Below are 23,379 nucleotides of genomic sequence, written 5' to 3' on the forward strand. Positions count from 1 at the left end.
GTAATGTACGCAACGCATCAAGACATCTGGGCAACTTACAATCCATATATTTAATATTAAAATTGATGCTTTTTACACACTTACACAACGCAATCCTACGCTCCACACGCAACGCCAATCTGCGCTGTCTATAGATGGTGGTGGTGGACGACCTCCAACGAGTTGATTTGATGTTTAAGGCTAAGCTTAGTGTTAAATCACTATTTTGATTAATCTTTATAACGAATTGGTGCACATTAGGAATATCAAAAAATATGCTTTAGATAAATGGAAGCTTTTGCTATCGTTTTGCTTGAGTAGAATACAAATAAAATAATAAATTACTCAATAAAAAATATAAATGTAAACTACTAAAAAATAAAGTTTTGCAATAGAAATGCATGAACGCGTAAAGGAAACAACTTAAAAAAACAGTATTATAGCTGAGATTATCTTGTGACAGTTTTATTTGATTAACTTTTCTTTCTTTCTTATAAAATTATTTACAAAATAAAGAAAAACCAGTTTTGTGCTTGAAATCGATCGTTTCTAGACTCTGTTTGCCAAGCGATTTTAATGCTTATTGCCTACAATATAAGGTTTACCAAGAATATACACATTTTTGGCTTGTAGCTTCCTCTTAAGGTACGTTTGTTTTTGCGTTTGCCGTTTACTGATATTTATTGCGCGTTTTGTTAAAATGGGAGATCAACAGAAAGCAGATTTAGTAGGACGTTACGAAGTGATTTATAATGTATAACCCATTTAACATTACAATTATTTATAGCGATTACAATTTGCACGTCGGCCTGGGAACGTAGTAATGCACACGTTGCATACGTGGACCCAGTGTGTCCTTGTCTTTAAAATAAAATAAATTCACAAAAATTTTGATAAATTAACATGGCTGTTAACAATTATTATTGCGGACCACGGAAAAAATAGTATTGCTGATTTATTAAAATCCTATTATAAACGGGACAGTAGGCCGTTTCCTAATAAAATATTAGTACTTTCCGAATATATCGGAATATGTGTTCTTGCAACTGCGTTTACCATATCAATATATGATGACGAAATGCGAAAATATAATGAATTTTATGAACACGTATTCCGACTTCAAAATATAAAAAGAATTATGTTGTAATAATTAGAGATACTTTCTTTTTAAAATAGCATATAAATAATATAGCTACGTACAGAGTAAAGGAACGTACGTACGTAGGAGTAAAGGAACATACAATTTATTTCCAATTAGATATTAAGTCTGGCCTGTCTGTATATTATTTTGTTCTTATAAATTAGCAGTTATGTATTTAGTATTATATTTTATTTTTCTCTTATTTGATAAATCAAAACCATGATTTTCTCTGAAATCATATAATTTAAAAAGTAGGCACTTAAATACCTACCTACAAAATAAATAAAATAAACAATATATATTTTTTTGTTAATTCAAATAATGAACTATACAGTTTTTCCAAAGAAACGTCACTATCTCAATAACAATTTTTTTTTAAACTTTCTTCATGCAGGTAGGTGTCATAATATTGAAAAAAATGCTGATAAGAAAGTTTAAATAAACACGACTATTTCGAAAAAATAATCTTTATCATCCATTAAAACGGACACTATCTCGTAAGGGAAACGGAGCACAGAAACAAATTTACAAAAAGACGAAATACGATATAGTTGAGTTAAAACATTATACATGATATTCAGCAAATAAAGGTTTTCATGTTATTCTCGCGGGCATAAGGAAGTTTTTCATCGATTTTCAAAAATATTGTCGTAATATTACAAACTTTGAAGCTCAAAAAGGAAAAAAAACTATCACCAATTTACTAGTTATATTTCTGATACTGTACCTCTGAGCTGAATCCTTCGACCAAAATGGCGACTAGCAAATTGAAAAGCACATAGTTTCCAAAGGTCATAAGTGCCACAAAATAAAGTGCTGCCCAGTGACTAGTCTTTTCCATGCCATTAAATAACACTATGTTCCAGTCTTCCTGCGTTAAAATCTGAAAACATTACACATAATTTAGATGACGAACTGATTGGTTGAAGAAATAATTTAACTGTGTTATCTATAGTTACTAACAATCTTCACATTGGTATTTATTGTAAACATTTTGATCTAAGATTCTAAATAAAACGTTTACTGCTTTGAACACCGTAACAAATTTTTAAATATTATAAGCTTAGAATGATATTTGAATAAGTTTAGAATTATACTTGAAAATTTTAAATAAGTTTAGAATGATATTTGAAAATTTTGAATAAGGTTAAAATTATATCTGGAAATTTTAAATAAGTTTAGAATGATATTTGAAAATTTTGAATAAGCTTAGAATTATATCAGAAAATTTTAAATAAGTTAAGAATTATATTTAAAAATATCAAATAAATTTATAATGATATTTTAAATTATCTTATAAACTCAGGACCAATTGTTTCATAAAATTTGAAGAATTCATCAATTTTCAAAGATAATTTTCAAGTTCTGCGAAAGTTCCATTATGATCTGTTATTATTCTATTATTCCGTTATGGGCGAGTTGTTTCACAGAGTTGAAATAATAACAGAACTAAAATTGAACTTTCACAGAATTTGAAAATTAGCTTCGAAAATTGATGAATTATTCAGGTTCGGTGAACCAACTGTCCCTAAGAATTTTATTTGAACACATTATAAATACACAATTATTGTATAAACACGTGGTAACAAGACAATATGTAAATATAGTAAATAATGTAGGTAGATATGTGGAGAAAAGTGTACATCAAAAAGATTTAAGGTGAATAGTATTAACAGTGTAAATGTTTGTAATTATAAATTATTAAATTTATTATATTTTAACGAGTAAAGCATTGATTGTTAGTTAGTGCAGTATTGTCGTGAGCAGGAAGAGTGATAGGTACCGAGTAAAGTATTATTTTACATAAATAATAAAGTAAAACAAACACTAGTAGTTATCTTATTGTTAAAAGAGTAATGTTTCGGGTTAAGAGTAAGTTTAAACATTCATAGCATGGCACAGCAATTTACCACGAACCCTCAATGTTCTTAGTTTTATTCTGTTCATGTGTTATTATGAATCATTTATTCGATTAGTTATTGAGGGTAGCCAGACGTAAATTAACTTCAAAAGGTACTGGTTATTTTCTTTAGCAAAATGTTATCCGATGCTCAACTTGAATAATTCGAAGAACTATTTCAATATTTTCATAGAGAGCAAACAATTACACCGAGAGAAATGAGTATTGCTAATTTATTAAGAATCTCTTCAAATTATTCATAATCTGGCCAAAGACTGGATGAATTGCTGGCCTTAACGAATAAATGAATAGGTTTCTTGTAAAACTTTAAAAAAATACGAATATATTATGAATAATAATATTTTTGTACTTTGTCATTATTTTATTTTAATACTCATTTTTCTCTGCGTGGAATGAGTAAATTCCCGTAATTTTCCTTAACACCACTATTTAATAACTATTTTATTGATGACAACCTGTCTTCATTAAACTGAGGTTTATTCTGGGAGTAATTAATATGTCACACTAATGAAGTCAAAGCGAAAACTGGTAACAGGAAAATTAAAAAAATATATTGTATGTTAAATGATTTTGTTAGAATCTCAGTTATTTCCAACGCTTTCAAAATATTACTCATTTATCAAACCATGCTTATTCTAGTAAATAAAGTGTGAATTAAATAATGTCAAATAATTAAATAAATAAGTAATTACATTTGTCAAATATACCGTCCATACTTTTTGATACTACTGTTCATAGTGGTTTAAATTTAAATGATGGTGTATTTGTATGATAAAGAATTATACGTAACTTTAAATGAGCTTAAACATAGTTAAGAACGTGTCAGAATTTAAGGAAAAAACATACACTTATTTACTAACGTTAATATAATGTCTGATCAATTTAGTAAACAATCAGGATTCAATCAACAAAATCAATTTAAATCTGTATTCTTTACTTCAATCAAACTAATCCATATACTTATCTACAGATTTGATCTTTATTTGTTTTAACAAAAAATGAAAAGTGCGGTAAAAACCAGTAAATAATAAGAACACAGCTAAACATTCGAATGCAAAATGCAAGGATTTTCATTTTACTTAAAATACTGTGCATTTTGGAAAAGCATTCTAGGAATTCGTTGATTTAAAAAACAATTGATAAAGCGACCCATTCATAACCTTTGGGACGAAATTTGAATCGCTGACAAATCATAACAATAAAGCAGAAAAACTATTTGTTTTAAAGCAGGAAAAACTATTTATTGATCGGTTAACTACCGCGCCACTTTCTGGATGTAGGTACTACAACGCAACAATTTTTTTTTAAATTGCCATATTACTCGATAAGAAAAATAAATTCTTTCGCCATTATTATCTCAGACGAAGCCAGCGGTAACTGCTACTAAGTACTATCAATAAATCAATAAATAATGAGGTGGTTAAATAGATCGAGTTAAATTTCTTGAACAAGTAATGCTAAGGGTTTAAAGATTATAAGTGGTTCCTATCCGACTTCGTCAAGCGTATTTTATAATCTTTGATGCGCCACAGAGTAGCCAGAATGAGTTGCGCTATCGGATATCGGACAACACTCTTGTCCAGGCCGTCGCCCCTAAATATAGCTACAACATACACGGAGAATTTAATTTATTGTGAATTTAGTTTTATACCATGTAATTAATTTATATGGCAGATAAGTATTGTACTCACTGCTCTGTTTAGCTGAAATAAACAAACATAACTAACTAACTAACCATCACGACGGACCGCGAAACAACTCGGTCTTGGCACACACTACTTGCCTCATTCACATTCATACATACTCTTCTATTATTCTGACTCTTGACATGGCCCGACTCAAGTATCTGATTCACTTGGTCGTGCCATGTCTTCCTCGGGCGTCCCCGATCTCTGCTACCATTCACATTTGTATCGTCTATTCTCCTTACACTCCTTTCTTCGCTCATTCGCCCTACATGCCCAAACTATCTAAGCGTCCCTTTCTTGATCTTACTCATTAAACTTACATCAGCCTTGCACTCTTTGCGGATCTCCACATTTCTCACACAAGGTTTTACCACACATACGCCTCAGGGATCTCATTTATAGAGCATTCAGTCTACTTTTTCCTTTCTCTGCCAGTTCCATGCCTCACTTCCGTACATCAGGGTAGGTACCAGCACTCGATTGTGGACTGCTAGCTTCATTCTAAACATTATTATTATTATTAACACGTGGTGGTTCAACTTAATATTCCAAAGCGATACGCGAAGTTGTGAACTGAAGTTAGTTGCAGTGACTTAAAGATTTCAGACATTTTTTTATTATCTATTTTAATGACACTATAGCTCTCAGATCGAGTGTTTTTGCTGCTTTAGTAAACAAAAAAGATCTTTATTTTTCGGAATAACTTTTATTGAGTAAAACCTCAAATTATAATATTTAAATATTGAAGACAATATTAGAGATTTTTAAACGAAAATCTGAAACAGAAAAATCAGAAAAGGAAACGGTCACATCTGGGACTCGAACCCGTGACCGTTTCCTTTTCTGATTTTTCTGTTTCAGATTTTCGTTTAAAAATCTCTAATATTGTCTTCAATATTTAAAAAAGATCTTCGCTTTAAAGTTATGATTAAATTACGAAACGCACGTAAATCGTTTACCTCTCTGAAAATTCAGTGAACTTCCATGTTTAATGGGCCACTCGTGTCATCAGTATTTTTTAAAACAACCTGCTATCAAAGTACAGTGATTGGGCTGCCTAAAAATGACACAAGCTGACGTGTAGAGTTAAGGCATACCTGAAACACGGTGACGGTTGCCCACAGAATGTTGTTGAAGTGTTTCCTGTCGCACTCACAGCGCGGGTGTGCAGCCACTATTTCCGGGCAGGTACACTCCCTCTCGTTTCCGCTATCGTCCACAAACTTGCAAAACTTACCCCCAAACAGGTACATGCCGAGGATGCTGCCGCCGGAAGTGGGTGGTGGGGTGGAAAATTAAATGAATACATGTTGGCTCTAATGCTATATTGTTAATCTTTTGTATTAATGAGAATGCAAAGCCTCGAATTATAATAATGTGTAAACGTTTTTTTTGGAAAAATTGTTAAATTATCTTTGTTGGTTCACTCGACCATGCTGTCACGGAAGTTTTATTGAAGAATTTAAATCTTTTGTTAAATGTATGCTTTGCGCTCAGGTCTAAAATATGCTTACAATGCTTGATACTTTGTTTACTTTGCACTTTTAAAACCGCTTCCACCAATAAAAACTGAGCGAAAGCCAAGTCATGTAAGAAAAAAAGTATACACGGATAAAAATGAGTATTTTTAATTTATAAAAAATCTCTTTAAATTATTTGTAATCCTATTGGTAATCCTTTGAAATACGGGATTGCAGGCCTTAACGAATGAATTTAAAGGTTTCCTGATAAACTTTTTGTAAATTAAGAATATGTTTTCACGATGAAAACATATTCCAACATCTTAATAAATATTCGGATTTTTATAAACACGTGTTCCAACACTGTGATAATATATATTCGCAAATTACTAAAAGTTTATTAGGACAGTTTGTAACCGGATTACCAATAATTTTAAGAGAATCTTCGTAAATTAGAAATACTCATTTATCTCCATGTACGCTTAAACTCCATATCTTGAAGTGTAATCACTCCATTTAATTGCCTACACTAATATTATTTTGACTGAGCATTCGATCATTGCCAATAGACCAAATTAACTGATGATTTTGAATCCACTGTTATTGCGGCCGACCCGCAAAAATTAAGCGAACGCACGCCATTTTGAATTGTTCTGTTTTTGATGCTTAGCCAAGTTTAATCTTTAGAAAATGTGGTTTGTGCTTTATTAAAAATTTAGCGCTCTTAATTGGTGTCACCAACATTGCGGTCGTTCAGTTTCATTCGTGAATGCGGCCATTGCTTCAAATCTATCGATCAACCAAGCAATGTTTCTATACTGTGAATACAAATGATTTATTAGTGTATCTAATTTGTCAGCTACCTTTGAGCAAAATATACATTCAACCATTTATATTATAAAATAACAATAATTTGTAATTCCGTGATAGAACTCAAAGTTCGTCACCAAATTCGTGATGTAATAATTTGTAATTCCATGATAGAACTCTAAGTTCGTCACCAAATTAGTGATGTTATAATTTGTAATTCCGTGATAGAACTCAAAGTTCGTCACCAAATTCGTGATGTAATAATTTGTAATTCCGTGATAGAACTCAAAGTTTGTCACCAAATTCGTGGTGAAATCATTATTTGTAATTCCGTGATAGAACTCAAAGTTCGTCACCAAATTCGTAATGCAATAATTATTACGTGTGTGATATTTAATTCTGTGAGAATGTCGATGTTTTAAAGCTGTGCCTGTGTTTGGGTAACGATTGATTGACACAATATTTCCTACATATAATAAACATATTAGATTGATATTTTCTATATTTGCTATAAGGTGACCTGTGAGGGGTGCTACGAATCTAGAATGACAGGTTCGTACTCATTCGATTTGCATTTGTATTAAGGAATGAGGGGCTACCAGGCACATGTCATTATTTTCTGTTATTAATTAACTAAAAAAATAAGTATGAGTATTGCTATTATAAAAATATATATTTTTTAATTTATAACGATATTTTGTTTCTGGTAGATATTGTTTCTTTTTATATCATTAAATTACACAGGTACCTGATAAAAGTTGATAAATTGTTATTGTGAATGATATGACTATTTTGCAATTCGTGATGGGTGGATTGTAATTATTTATTGAAAGTTATATACGTGATATAATAAGGATGACGTGATACAACTACTTGAGGAAAATTAATGAGTTCATTATGGATTAAATCCTATGATAAATTTTAACCTTATTTTTTAGATACACGAAGAGGAATCCGATGAACTAATGTTTTTTGTAAAATATTATAATTTAATTATTTTTTCCGAGGTTTTCTTAAAAGTTAATATTACAGTAAAATAATTATTTTATACATAATTAAACCTCCATCCGTATTGATATTAAAGGGCCATTTGTTCAATACGCGGTAAAGCTAAATAAGCCGTTAAAACCTTCGATAATTTAATTAAATTCAGTTAAAAACAGTCAATTTGATAACAATTCAATCGAAAGTTTTCACCCAAACTCAGTGACGGCTGATGACTTTTGAGCGGGACAAAGTGCCAAGCTTGAAAAATTCGACATTAATGATGTTGTTTTTTCGAAAATTCGGTTTTTGTATGAAGATTTTCAGTTTTGCGGTGCGCTGCATCAATTTTTTGAAATTTTCGTACAAAATAAAAAGTTTTCACAACATCAATAATGCCATTTTTGAATATTAGCACTCTCGTGCACCCAAAAGTCACGAGTCGTCACTGCTCCAACTCAACTAACAAAATTGGTTAAATATTTCGAAGGTTTTCATACAATCAGAAATGTGAAGTTATTGGTTAAATTATCATAGATTCGAACTACCCAGTTAGCTAGAACAGATGAAACAATTGAGCCTTGCAGTAGCGAACTGCCAAACCGTAGCGCCCGCTACGAAACTCAATTAGCTGGGTGCTCTACGCCGCCGTAGCTCGTAGCACGAACTGGTTTAAACAATTGGGTATATTGACACTTGGATGACAAATAGGGGGTAGGGTAGGATATTGAATGGTCAACCGGAGGTCCTGATACATTGATCAATGAGGTGTAACGTCCGTTTACATAATAAGTGTGCTGATTTGGCTTGTGAATTATTGATTTGTTCGTATAATGACAGTCAATGTAACAATTAAAATAGTTTGATGATAACTTTGTTTATATATGTTGATTTAGATACCCAATTCAACATTTAATTGAAATATTTCGTTTAATTAAAGGATATTGAGTATTTAATGTTATGTTTCTTGCAGGTTTCTTCTTTTTTGAAAGGTTTTTGGGAAGTGGAATAAAGTTTAAAATTGGTTTAAATTATACTCAATAGGTACGTTCAGCTTTTAAAATAGAGCAAGGGTATTAGAGCAAATGGAAAATAGACAAATTATAGGACAGATATGAAGCATAGAGATAGTTTTTGCTTTTTGTAGTAATTCTTTCTAAGAAATGTTTGAATGTAAAGAAGTACTGGATTAATGTATAAAGTATTTCATGGAAATGCTGATAGTGTTTAGAAATAGTTTAACGGCGGTGATGGCTAGTGTAAGGCATGGGAAGTTCATGGTATGGGAAAGTACAAGAACCGTTCTTTCAATCTTATAGATAAATGATGCTTAGCAAAAATACTGTGAGTATTTTAATTCAATACTCGGTTTCCTGTTTTATTTGCGTGAAGGATGTGAACCAAATTATAAAATATTGCAAGTATTTTAATCCAATACTCGGTTTCCTGTTTTATTTGCGTGAAGGATAATATTTGGCTAATTTATATAGCGCCGTTTTCGTGAAAAATCGCCTCAAGGGCGCTGAATGTGAAAAAAATAATATATTGCGAGTATTTTAATCCAATACTCGGTTTCTTGTTTTATTTGCGTGAGGGATGTGAAACAAATTCAATGAAAATTATTTCTTAATGAGATATTGGATTGAATTTGGAAAATTATTTCAAAAATAGTTTTTCGTATTTAGATATAAAAATTTAATTAGCAAAGTACTTCTTTCTCGATAAAGGATTGTGGCAGAAAGTGTCATGCCATTTTGTTAGAGTACCTTAATTGTTGTATTTCTGGAACCAGCCGATGGCTGTAAAATATGCAGATCCCCTTATAATTTTGTCTACCTTAATTTGGGCATGAACCGATGGAAAGCTCATCGCCTGAGCTAAGTACATGTGAAACAAGTATGGACGATCTAGATATAGCATTATCAATAAGTGCGTGGATAGCTCCAAAAATGTTGAAATGATTTTTTTTTACAAATGAATCGTACCTACATGAAAATGCATCAAAGCGGGGCATATAATATACAAAAGGAAACGAATATAAGTTAGAAAAAAAAGTATTAAGTAATAAATAGGAATCAAAAGAATCATCATGCATAAGAAGAAAGCATTCATTAGACAAAAGTAAAAATACTCGATAATTTGACTCTATTTTTCAATAATACTTTTACTGTACCTTACATTATGCTATTATCCAAAGGCTTACAACACACCTACCTCGGAGTGGAATAGTTTTGTGGGAGACTCGTGCAGGTGTTCCGACCCGTTAGTCATATTACTGTTTAGTATTGAATCTCTGTGATGGTTAGTGAGAGATCAGCCTCTCGAGGTACAATGAATACAATGTGAGTGTGACTACTTTGCTCATGTTCCAGCCGGACTGCTCGATCCAGGAGAACATAGGGTTAAACTCGGTTAACTTCAATCTACATATCTGCATGTTAGAAGCGTTAGACGTATCTTGCATGTGTCGGCATTCATCGTGGACCTATGTTTGTGACTAGAATGAGATGTTTCTGCTATGTATTTGTTTGTATATCGCATCTCAGCAAAGCGTGTGGCGAGCAAGTTTAACATTTATTGTGGACTGATTACGTCAATGACTATCGTTTATGTTTCTACTGTGTGTTGGTGTTTATGTTGCAAGTTAGTCTTGTCAAAGCTCTCATGAATATTATGTGAGCGTTGCAAGCGTTTTACACATTAAAAGCTTTAGGGGTATCTTACATGTGTTGGCGTTACTATGGACCTATGTTATGACTAGTGTGGAAAGTTTCGGCTTCAAGATGATTTTTATGCTTGTCAGCCAAGGCTTCTTAGTCTTGTAAAAAGCTCTCATGAAAATTATGTGAGCATTACAAGCTTAATATTTGTTAGCAATTAATATTGTAGACCTATATCAATTAGTGACTACAGAGGGATGTTGCTGATATGTGTTGGTATTTATATTGCATATTAGCTCCAGACTAGTTTTGTTGTCATAAATCAGATTAAAGTCAGCGTCAAAAATTTACAAGTTAATGACTACACAGTGTGTTTTGTTTTTTCTGCTGTGTGTTGATTTTGGTGTTTATTGCGCATGTTAGTTCCAAACAAATTCTTTTGTCAGAGCTTTCTTGAACTTGTGAACGGAGCAAACTTGTAGCAACTTGTAACAAAAAAGCGTTAGGCGAATCTTGATATTGATCATTACATTGTTTCAGTAGAGTTACTACAATATCTGCGATGTGTTGGTGTCAATATTGCATGTTAGTTCTTTCAAAACTCCCATCAACATCATGTGAGTATTTCAAGCATGTTACAAGCAAGTGTTTCCTTGCGAGTGTCAGTATTTACCGAGGACCTATGTTAATGACTAAATTAAAATGTTTTGATATGTGTTGGTATTTAGAGGGCATATCGGCCCCAGGCCTGTCAGATTATCAAAGTTGTCGTGATTATGAAGTGAGCATTACAAGCGTGTTACAAGCAAGTGTTACCTTGCAAGTCGGTATTCACCATGGACCTACGTTAATGACTATATTATAATGTTTCTGATGTGTGTTGATGTTTTCAGCGCATGTCGGCCCCAGGCCAGTTAGTCTTGTCAAAGCTCTCATAAACATGTGAAAGGAATACCTGAAAGACTGTCACAATAGCCCACAAGAGCGAATCAAAGTTTTTGCGGTCACACTCGACATCCTCACTGTCACGTGACCGATCGCAGAACTTGCACCCGAAGAGGTTCATTCCGAGGATGCTACAAGCAGGGCAGACCATCCAACAGTATTAAAACATGTGGGCACAATACTATACACGGACACGGCGCCCCGGGCACTCGGGCACGGGGCGTGGGACTCTCACAAATCACACAAACACGGACATGATACATGAGACATGGGACTTGTTAGTTGGCTCAATCGGATCATACTGCGGTTAACACGTTTGGTTCGGGAATCAAATCTGGGCTCATCAAAATATCGTATCAGGTGGAGAGCAATTTTCAAAATTTGTCAAAATATATCAAATAGCATTTGGTAAATTCAAAGTTGGTTATAACGAGCACGCTTATAACAAAATCACTACTTTAACGAGCCAAAGGATTAATTGGTTTAATTTATTTGTTTTCATTATTGCTCATAGTTTAAACAAGCATGCTTCATGAATTAACCAAACATTTGATGAGCAGTGGATCAATGGAAACATTCGTAATATCGTTAAGGTCCTGAAAATAAGATTTTTTTCTTATTTTTCTCTTTTTATAGTGTTTATACTAAATTGAGAAAAATTAAATAAATATTCTACCTTGAGCATGTTTATGGAAAAGCGACCCACACAATTGTGTGTACAAATGAGAGATACATATTAAAGTTTATGTAGGATTGCATCCCCTGCTTATTATCTAGTAAAATAAATGTTTAATTATTTTTTTATGTAACATACATAAGATTGAATAAAGGGAGTTTGCTTAATTTTTTTCATTTGCTTGTTATAACCAAGTATGACCATTTACCAGATGAAAAACTGTTGATATTTAGTTCTAAGTATGTTCAATCATCTCTTTGATACAATATTTCATAAATAGGAAGGAACTGGAAAAACATTCTAGAACTCAAAATATGTGGTTTTAAAATCGCAAAAAGCTTTGTCGTGAAACCAGCAGCAAAAGTAAAACATTTTGTAAGATTCAGTATGGAAACGAGATTAAAAATATTATTATTATTTAATCACCCTTTAAAAAACGTTTTATAAAATATGATACAGCAAGATAAACTTAACTTTGTGCTTTTTCTAAGGATTATAGACTTAAAAGGGGAAAAATAAATACATAAATAATGTTCTGGGAAACGTTCAATAATTTAGAGTTGCCAAAAAAAGATTCGCAAAATAATTCAGAAGCAAGAAGGTACTATTCAGTTCGAGGAAAGAAAACTAAACGTTCCGTTAAAAGGTTTTAAATTTCAGAGGTTGTCAGGCGATGTAATTTACTTTTGTAGGAAGATCTATGCGTTTATTGTTTTTACCTGTAGGCTAACGTAAATAGTTCTGTTTTTCCATCATTAAATTTCTGCTAAAGAAAAAGATTTCTTATTTTGTAACAAGATTTAGTCACGACGCGTAATAATAAATTCAGGAAAGTGCTTTAAAGTAAATAAATCCCTGGTTTTCAATTAAAAAGTGTCTTCAAATGTGTTTTCAATGACTTGGAAATATAAAGGTTTCAACGAGACTTATTTAACTAGATTTTCACGAAATAATCATTCTCTGATATTTCACGATGTAATGACAACTGCCATTAAAAGGCGGGAAATCGCTGTTTTTAAAAGCAAGTCATCAAGTTTATTTTCTTCCCTCATTATCTATGCACCATTAACCATAGACAAACATTACCGTCTTTATGGATGAACGAAGTTGTGCAATGGTTTTAACGGATCTTGGTATCGAACAAAAATCTTGTCTGCAATGAACACAATCTTACCTGAACCGAGAAAGTTTGGTTCGTTAATTTTGAATGTGTTGCTTAATTTATTTTATAGTCTGATTGCTGCATTTTGCATACAGATACCGTGGATTCAAGCGAATATGGAGGTACACAAAAATAATACATAACTTTTACATTCAAGTAAAATTTCCTATTTACGTTATTTATTTACGGCTGGTCTATAAGTTTTTTTTATAGTTAAGTGATTTAAAGTTAGTATTTTATTTTCTATTGGGAAACTCCAGTTATAAAAAAACTAAGCTCTTTAATTGTAATATAATTATTATATTTCCACTGCACTGAGTGAAATATTATATTATAATTATTAATAACAACTTTTAAAAATCCTAATTTATGTGATATAATAATAAATAATTACCTTCTTAGAACGCCTGTAAGTGGCTTAACCACAATTTAAGAATCATCAGAAAGGCATAAAAGCTGTTACTTTAACATTTCCGCATAACTAACATATGTAAGAATTAAATTTTTTACAAAATTAACAAAAAAAATATTTAATCATCGAATACAGTATTAGCAATTCTCAAGCGAAAATTTTAAATAGAAAAATCAGAAAAAGAGTTGATCGCATCTAAAAATTAAACCCAGGACCTCAGCTTTTCCGGGGCTTTGCTCTATCACTGAACTAATCTGACCCGGTCATATTTAACTGAATCATACTTCGTCTTAAAACTACCAACATCATCTTCATTTTCTTAACGCATATTTTCGTTGGCTGCTATCTTATGTTTATGATTTCAAGATTCTTCCCGAACTAAATGCAATCTCGATAATGTCTTGGATAAATATATCAATTTTTATTTTATTGTTGGATATCTATTGACTTTTCTACAAGTCTAGGATTAATATTTTATAAATATATATTTAAAAAAAAAACTTAATAAGTGAAACCTCAAATTGTAATACTTAATTAAAAGTTTCAAGCCACGAGGACCTCAGCCTTGCATATTTCGCTTATATATTTATAGAGGCTGCTGTCTTTATGTTTATGATTTTTAAGTTTCAAATTTTCCTTTGAGAGTTGCTAATATTGTCTTCATTGATGATTGTACGTTGCAATTTGAGGTTTTACTAATAAGTAATTCAAAAAAAGAATAATATTATATTTGAATAATCAATTGTTTTACACGCTTCGATTAGAGTTAATCAAATATTGATTTGAAATTCATAGACAAAGGAAAGTTAAAAGTAATCTAATTTCAAAGAAATCAATTCAAAGGGGAGAGTTCAAATAATATCCTAAAAGAACAAAGATAAAGTGAACAATATTCTGTTTGAAAATGATCCAGTAATACGTACTTGTCGTTTAGCTGAAATTGAAAGCATAAAGGCGCTTTTTACCTTTAGTTAGTAGGTTCTTTAATTAAACTTGTGAGAGTTTTGGGACCGTTCTCTGAGGGAGCAAATTAAGACTGATTTCTCGGAATGTAAAAAGCCAAGAGAAAACCTTCCGACGTAATGTTTTTTCAGTAAACTAATGAAGATTAGCAGTGCTCTTAAGTAATTTGATTTAACTTTTTGTTTTCGAATGCGAATCTACCTTTTGTATAGCGTAATGTCAACATTTCTTGATTAAAGCATGTAAATTTTAATCTAATAATTACAATGGATCACACATCTGAGGAAAATTAATCGCAATGGATTAAAGTAGCATTTTTTTTAATTTAAAAAATATTTTTAATATTAATTGAAGACAACATTCTACAAAATATTATTTAAAAAGGAAGTCAAAAACAGCCCTAAGAATATGCAGGTAATGTTGGTAGCTCTCAGTCAAAATATGATACAGTTAAAAAAAGACATAGGTAGATCTGGTCGAATTAGCTCAGTGGTCAGAACATTTCCTCAGCAAGTCAAAGGTCCCGAGTTCAATACCCAGATGCGACTGAATCTTTTATTTTTCACATTTTTCGTGAGTCGGTAATATCGTTCTCTATGATTGAATATTACAATTTTATGTTTTAAAAGCAGTACTTATTTTTAACTTTTTACCAACTTACTTACTCCTTGAGTTCACTTAAAAAATATATTTACTTATTTATAAAATATCTTTGAATATAAATAACGACGTGATAATTAAAAAAAATTAACCATGTTAAAAAAAGTCAACCCGTTAAAATAGCTCACACTGATTTATTTTTTGAGTCGTTAATAGACGAATTCGTCATAAAAAATAGAGCGTTTTACCTTCATTTCATTATTTCGAAATTGATTTTACAATACGACCATCACTAAAAAGATAAAAGACTTTAAAAAATAATCATAGTCATCCATCTATTTATTGGAAAATTCATGGATTATAAATTGAGTTCCTGTCAATAACGGAAGCGAATTCGTCATAAAAAAAGAGCGTTTAGTTGTTTATTAGTAGTTTAGTAGACTATTTAATTCGATTACTTTAAAAATAATTTTTCAATACAATCAATATTCATAAAAAAACATATAATATTAAATTTCAGGACACTTTTAAAATTCATAGTCATTCATCTATTTATTGCAAAATCCATGGATTATAAATTGAGGTCCTATCAATAACGGAAGACTAAACCCGACAGCCATTAACCGCTGCGCTGTTTAACTTAATTATCGTAGGTAGGTTAGTTATAATTAGAACGGTTCGACTGTTATGGTTCTCGTTAGCGATGATTGATATTTTGGCATTCGTCGCCTTACTCGTGAACCGGGTAATTTGTCGCGGGGCTAAAATGCACGTTGCCCTACTTACATTTTGGCGCCGAACATTACCATTTGTGCACAGATAAACATTGGCGTAGATGGAAAACACAGGTACAATATTGTCAAATTATGCAACCTACTTTGAGCGGGAATAAAAATGTTATTCCAACAGTGAATTTCAGTTGTTTTATGCATTATCATTAACGATTATCAGTTATCTAGGGGTTGATTTTTATTTTTAAATTTGTATCTTTAACGATATAATTATGTTGAAACGATACAGATAAAATTAAGAGGTTGACATAATATATATAGGTAAATCATTTCAAAGGGGACACATTTGCATTAATTTGTTCACGCCGTTTATCAATTATTCTTCAATTTATTAACAATTTAATAATGAGGTCGTCTTCTACAACGAATGTCTTTTTTTACAAATGTATTATTTTAATTTGAGCTTGCTGAGGAAAGACCTTTTTGAATTTTAGAAGCAGAACAAAATGTTGCAGAGCACCGGAGATATAAGCCATCAAATCGTTGACTTTGCGACCGGCCGGAAAGCGTGTGACTTCACGGGACACAATGAGTGTCTCGTCCTACAGGTCGGTAAAGTATCGTCAAAAAACCCTCTACAGGCGGGAGAAATGTTGCGCGGTGTATGTTGCGCGGTGTATGTTGCGCGGTGTATGTTGCATGATCTCTGCATACGGAACATAAGCTATGTAGCTTTTATCTTATAAAACTGTCGACATTGCAGATTTACCGCCTTTACGCTGATCATCACCAGACTCACGGGTACGGGTATAAGTGTACTATTGTAATGGGTAAATTAATATATTCATTGTAATTTGATAAGAGATTGAAAAAGGCGCGTAAACATATAAACAATAACAAACGATTGTGAATCAAGTTAGTCACCAAGTGAGGACGAGATTGTAATTTTATGTGTGATATTATTAATGTGCCTACATTACAAAGTCTTTGAAATATTTTAAAATCATTTTAAACTAAAATAAATGTTATTGGTAAAAATGGTAATTATAAGTTCGTTATGTGGAGTCGGTGGTGTCGCGATAAATATCGAGCGCCCACTGAGATTACCCACTAGTTGTATCCGGGAAATACGTCATATCACTTCCTCTCGCCCCCCGACCGCTTGCACTGCAGGCCCCGATAGAGATATATTGGATCGGTTGCTCTCGGTATACCGCCCTCGGTTTTTGTCGATACTTTACCGACCTGTGTGATGAGACCCTAACGCGTACATTTTAACAAAGATGTAAAATTGACATATTTACACTTTAAAATGTGCACAATGCAAATTTGAATAAACATGTTTTTTTGATTTATTGTTTATAGGGTAAACTGCACCTAAAAATAAGATGTTCCGATAATCTATACCCTTTGTACTTTATGCTTTATTAAAAAAAAATGAATTTGCTTTCAAACTAATCGTTATTTAAAAAAAAAGATCTATTTGAATTTTAACTTTGTTTTTGTGAGTGAAGGCAAATATTGGAAGTGTAAATTAACCCACTACCCGAAATCCGATGGAGTTAAAATTCGGTAGACAGTCTTTTTGTCGATGACAATGCATTCTATCAATCATGCACAATCACGCGGACACATACGCATTACTCTGAAATTCGATGACACTACAGCAGTTAATATACGCGATAAATTTCGGTCTTATCCAATCGGGATTTGGCTCGATTGGTAGAATTGTCAACTCCAATTCATGGGCAGGAAGATTCAATCCTCAGCAAAACCAGATAAAAAAGTCATTTCAAAATAGATCTGATGTAGTAAAAAAAAGTTTTTTATGGGTTGTTTTTTTTATCATTTTTAAGTCATTGGGTTTTTTTTAATCCATCCAGTTCACCACTAGACAAGTGGGGGTCCTTTTAAAATGATTTACCTGTAACTGGATGTAATAATTTGGTTTAGTAAAAAAAACGCTGTTTTTTTACTGTCGATGCTAAATATAAACAGGGAAAAGTTTTTTATAATAAGTCCAAAGAAAACATTATTACTTAGCTAGATTTTTTTAAATGTCTAATCATAATTAAAACTAGTAAATAATTTATTTTATTTTGATAAAATAGTTTTACAATGAGCATACTTGGTAAAAATGAGTTGGTTTTCCATAAAAACAAAAAACAATTTTTAAAACAGCGTACCTAAAGGTTTTTTTTCTATGGCTTACGACAACGTTGTTAGGGTAATATTCTATTTTACTATTTAGAAAAGCTTAGTTAGGTTCAGTTGATTTGGGTTTATTACATTTGCTTTAGTCGTTAAACCTAACCTAAACCTTTCAAAATGTTTCCATCTCTCGCATTTTGAGTTTGAATTCATAGAAAACCAGCTCATTTTAACATAAAAATTGTAAGAAAAACAATGTTGAAATTGAAACGAACCTGAAGATGAATATGAAGAGAACCAGCAGCGAGAAGAAGATGGCAACATTGTCCATGGTCCGCAGCATTACAAACAGTTGCCGCCTCAAGTTGGGCATGAAGCGGACAAGCTTTAGTATCCTCAGCAGCCGGAATGTCCTGAGGACCGACAGACCTGAGCTTCCTTGTTGCTCTCTATCCCCCATAAAGGTCTGGGTCAGCTCAAAAGCACTAGTGATGGAATTGTTAAGAAATATAATTAAAAAGTTTAGTACCTACCTGTAAAGTCGGACAATTTATATTTTATCACTACAGGAATTTGGAGATGAAGAAGTGTTGTCAGGAAATTTTTATTCATAAAAGGTATATTATACTATAGGATTCACTAATAGTATGTATACCCAAGTACGTGTTATAGTGTAAGTTAAGTCATTATCAATTTGAGACCGATACAGGATTCATTAAGTTAACCTTTTGTAGGTCTAACCATTGCCCCCTCTAAGGTATGCGGGTGTGTGGCCACACATCTGTTGAAAATTGTATGCAAACATGTTTTTGTATTCCGCACGCATCTCGAAGAAAGGAATGGGTCACAAAGTACACAAGAATAACCGATAATTTATGATAAGTTCTCAGGGTTCTCACCCTGAGTTAATTATGTTAAGTATTTTTAACAAACACTTTAGGAATTATCCCTTGTTTAAAGTCCGAAGGTCTTCATGTTATTTGATTTGTGTTTTAATTTTATGTTTATGTAGAAAAACTATAAATAAAAGTCCGTCTATTTTTACCGTGACTGTTTCATTGTTTTTTTTACCTCAGAAACAATTTATTTCCTTCCGAGACGATACAAAATTTTAAGAATAAATTTTCAGTCTTTAGTTTGTTAGCCTTACCCCGCTTCTTCCTGGACCAGTAAGGAATCGACGTAAACCGGAATAAATTAATAATATATCATTGAAGAAGAAAATAATACTAACGAAATCGACTCCAAATGTGATGTAGATTCATCGGTTTCCTGATTGCACTATGAGTTTCCGGACACAACGTTTAACGGGAAGATATTTTACAATGTAACTCTGAGTGGCTGAACTAAAATATGTTTTATGACTAACGTTTAGAGCTTTGCGAAGACCTCAAATTTTTTCTTTTTAGATTTCTTTTGACAAATGCCTCTTCCACCGTTTGAACTAGCGATGGGTAATGACTCATTCTAAAAGCGGAAGCCACGGTATCAGTTCAATATTTTCGTACTGCTCAAAGAGTCGACTCAATTGAACGGGAACCGTGAGCTCAGATCGTATCAGCAATGAGAACACTGTGCTCGCCCAATACAACTCGCCGATACGGCTCCCATGGTGCGGCTCTCCCATTAGGCTTCTCCGCTACGGCTCCCAGCTCCCAGCATAAGCTTTTGGATGATCGTACGACTCTTGGTACCGGTACGTCGCTCGTACCACGAGAAAAATAAGATATTAGGTAGTTGGCAGGTGTAATGTAGGAACATATGTTCAAGTCCAGATGTTGGACTGTCAGACGCCGTTTATAAGAATAAATAATAAAAAAGAGTAACCGTTCATTGAGCCGTGGTATGGTTTACCGGGAGTCGTATAAATACGGCTCACTCGTTCATGAACGAAACATCACTAGTTTGAAAGTTGTGACAGTCAAAATACAAACGAATTTTCGTCCCCAGAAAATAGAACGGGATAATTTGAATCTTACCTCAATACAACGATGACTCCATCAAACACGTTGAACCCATTAGAAACATATCCAAACGGTCCTTCCGCTATTACTTTCAGCAGCATCTCCACTGCAAATATTGCCGAAAAAGCTACGTTGCTGATTTCAACAATCACCGTCAGTCCTTCTGGTTGATTGTGGTATTCGATTCCCATGGACAGAGTGTTGATCAGGATTGCTAGCAAGATACCTTGCTGGAAGTATTTGTGTTCTACCAATCTCTTAACCGATCTTCTTGTTCCACCCAAAATTCCTCCAAAGAATCTGTACGTTCTGATAATGATCCTCATTAGTCTAGATCGCTTTTTCTTTTCTTTCTTTTGGACAAAACCTATTTCAAATTGTTGCATGTCCCCGCAGCAGGAGAAATCTTCATCTAGGAGCATTTGGTTTGGTGGGGACATTCTTTGTGTTTCGTTTGGTATTGAGTTGGGTCCAGTGAGAGTGGAAGTATTTCTCTTGGTGATGCCTTTAGTTAAAGAGTCGAAGAAAGAGTCCAAAGCCACCTGGCCCGTTGGTAGAGCGGCTGACAATGCTCCTGAAAGTGCTAGTAGTTCTTGACATGTCATGGCTGCATCTGTCAAGCCAAGATCAGTGTTGGCAGCTTGTTGATTTGGATTTGTCTGCCAGATATTTCCATCCCCTAAAAATATATCACGCATGGTCATAACAGGTTACTTGGATAGAAAAAGTTTACAGGGCATTTTTAAAATATGTTTTCTTATTTTTACTTGAGTCAGACAGGCCGAGGTTAATACTCAAGGCGGGTAACAGAATTATTTGACCAACAGTCATACTAAGTGAACAGGAATGCACTGTTCTGTAATATTAGAGTTTATCGACTACCTATGTAAAAACGGATTTTAAGGCTTAAAGCCCAGCTACACTACTCGCGAAGTTGATCGAAGTTGACCGAATACGATAGTGTGGGCACGAACTTCACTTCGCTTCGGGCAACTTCGCTTCGCTTCGCCCGACTTCCGATTGTTGTCGGTAAATGCGCCCGAGTCAAAGGACTCGAAGCGTTACTCGCGAAGTTGCACGAGTGTGTGGGCACGCACTTCGAACTTCGGCTAACTTCGTCGAGGACTTCGTCGAAGCGTCTAAGCGAGTAGTGTAGCTGACACTTTAGTTTTATTTCATAATTTATATTTACAAGTTCGCGGATCAAAGTTCAAAAATAAAAAAAATTCAACTTCATAGTTTAAAGTTAAATATCTCGCCGCTTCCCGCAGAGATGGGCAGAGAGGACGGACCGCCAAACAACTCAGTCTTGATTTATACTCTTTGCCTTATTCACGTTCATACGTACTCTTCTGTTATTCGGATTCTTGGACAAGACCTGATTCTATTATAAGTTTAAAGTTCAAAGAACAAAGTTCAAAGCGCAAAGTTCAAAGTTCAAATTTAAAGTTCAAAGATCAGTGTTTGAGGTTCAAAGTTCAAAAGTGTTAATCCGTGAGAAATCCTAATATATTAATATGACTGTCTGTATCTGTGTTTTATCCTAAATAAATAGTAAGAAGTTAAATATTCAAGCTCAAAATGAAAATTTCAGTAACCCACTAACCAGTCTGGGTCATCTTCTCGCTGCTGCACACATTAGCCCCTTCACGCGCCCCTCCCGCGGGCGGCGGCGAGAGGTTCGGCGAGCCCGTGCCCGAGGGCCCACTACCGCCGCACTCCGCACCGTGTAGCACCACCACGTCGCTGAACATCACTGAGGAGCGTCTCCTGCCCAGGGATGGAGGGGACAACAGGGCCAGGCCGGATGTGTTCTGGAAGTTCAACAGTTTTAAAAAAAAGTTAATTTAATGTATCTATTTATTTAATATTTTTAATGAAACTGAAAACTTTTATAAAAAGAATAATATATTCTTCAGCCTTCAAAAGAATAAATTTATCTTTCGAATGTCAGTAAACTTAAAAATTACGTAGTATATCCGCATCTGTTAAACATTTGAACAAAAGAAAAAACATGACAATTTTTTTTCAAAATTATTTAATAAAGTAATTTTGGTACCTACTTTGAATAAAGAAGAACATAAAAAATGCTATCTTGACGTGTTTCGTGATACAAAAGCCTGGCCAATCGGGAAAATTTCCAATTTAAAATGATGTTTTATGCAATACGCAGGAATACAATTACACGCACTAATGCACCGACAACTGAAATAAGTATGTTTATTTTAAATATTGACCGAGGTAATATCCCAATTATTCCTTGTTTAAATGGAGAGTTCAAATGACAAATACATAGCTCGCTTTGAGAGAATTTTATAAAGTTGAAGAAATTAACAATTTAAGATTTGTAAGCGATGAATATTCATTTACAAGTAGGTACATGACGATTTGAGAGCTGTTCTTACCCTCCCTTATCTCCCTTTACTCTTCTTTTAAGAGGAAAATAAGAAAATGCCATAGAATTTAGATATCGTTTAAAAAGAGCTATCCCAAGCTCTTATCTTAGAGACAAGATATGAAATTTTGCATCAAAATACCTACTACGAAGTAATACGCCCAACCTGATATGTTGTGTAAGGTTAGGAAGTTAATATTCCAATTTTTGATACTGCCAAATCATTGTGGAGTTCCAGTATAATGATATAATTAAAAAATAAAAAAAAATTTCAACATATTTTCTTTTTTGACCGTGACCGGTTTCAGCTTATTATAGCCATTTTCGGAGTGGAACAATTATTCCTTAAACTATGGTTTGTATACATAACCCCGAAACTGGGAGGGGGTTCAAAACCCGCAAAAGACAACACATCACAAATTAGGTAAATGATAAAGGTGACTTGTCGAATGTTGCGTCACACCTACTAGACAATAAACACTCATTTGACAAAGACAGAGATGTTAAAGTTCTACATACCTACAATAAAATCATTAAAAATAACCTGCCTAACTAAAAAAGTTAGTAAACCATAGTTTAAGTTGCGTATCAGTCTGGAGATGACTATTATAATAAACTGAAACTGGAAACGGTAAAAAATTTAAAAAAAATGGAAAAAAGTTTTAAATTGTTTCAATGTAGGTATCATTAGGAAGTTATGTTAGGTTTGCTGTTTGTTTTTGTTTTTTTTTTTTCAT

General features: G+C 33.0%; 1 protein-coding gene across 1 annotated transcript in view; it reads right to left on the reverse strand.

The window, feature by feature from the left end:
- Positions 1 to 23,379, reverse strand: part of LOC149419012 (uncharacterized) — a 56,995-nt gene that overhangs the window by 24,909 nt on the left and 8,707 nt on the right. The window contains exons 3-7 of the mRNA XM_089637918.1: positions 21,854 to 22,061; positions 20,263 to 20,926; positions 18,559 to 18,768; positions 11,599 to 11,719; positions 1,848 to 2,003 (exon numbers count right to left, since the gene is read on the reverse strand). Of these exons, the coding sequence (XP_089494044.1) occupies positions 1,848 to 2,003; positions 11,599 to 11,719; positions 18,559 to 18,768; positions 20,263 to 20,926; positions 21,854 to 22,061 (1,359 nt within the window). The remainder of the gene's footprint in view (positions 1 to 1,847; positions 2,004 to 11,598; positions 11,720 to 18,558; positions 18,769 to 20,262; positions 20,927 to 21,853; positions 22,062 to 23,379) is intronic.

This window comes from Hesperophylax consimilis, chromosome 12 (genome assembly GCF_061612785.1).
Source record: "Hesperophylax consimilis isolate HC1 chromosome 12, BYU_Hcon_1.0, whole genome shotgun sequence".
NCBI lineage: Eukaryota > Metazoa > Arthropoda > Insecta > Trichoptera > Limnephilidae > Hesperophylax > Hesperophylax consimilis.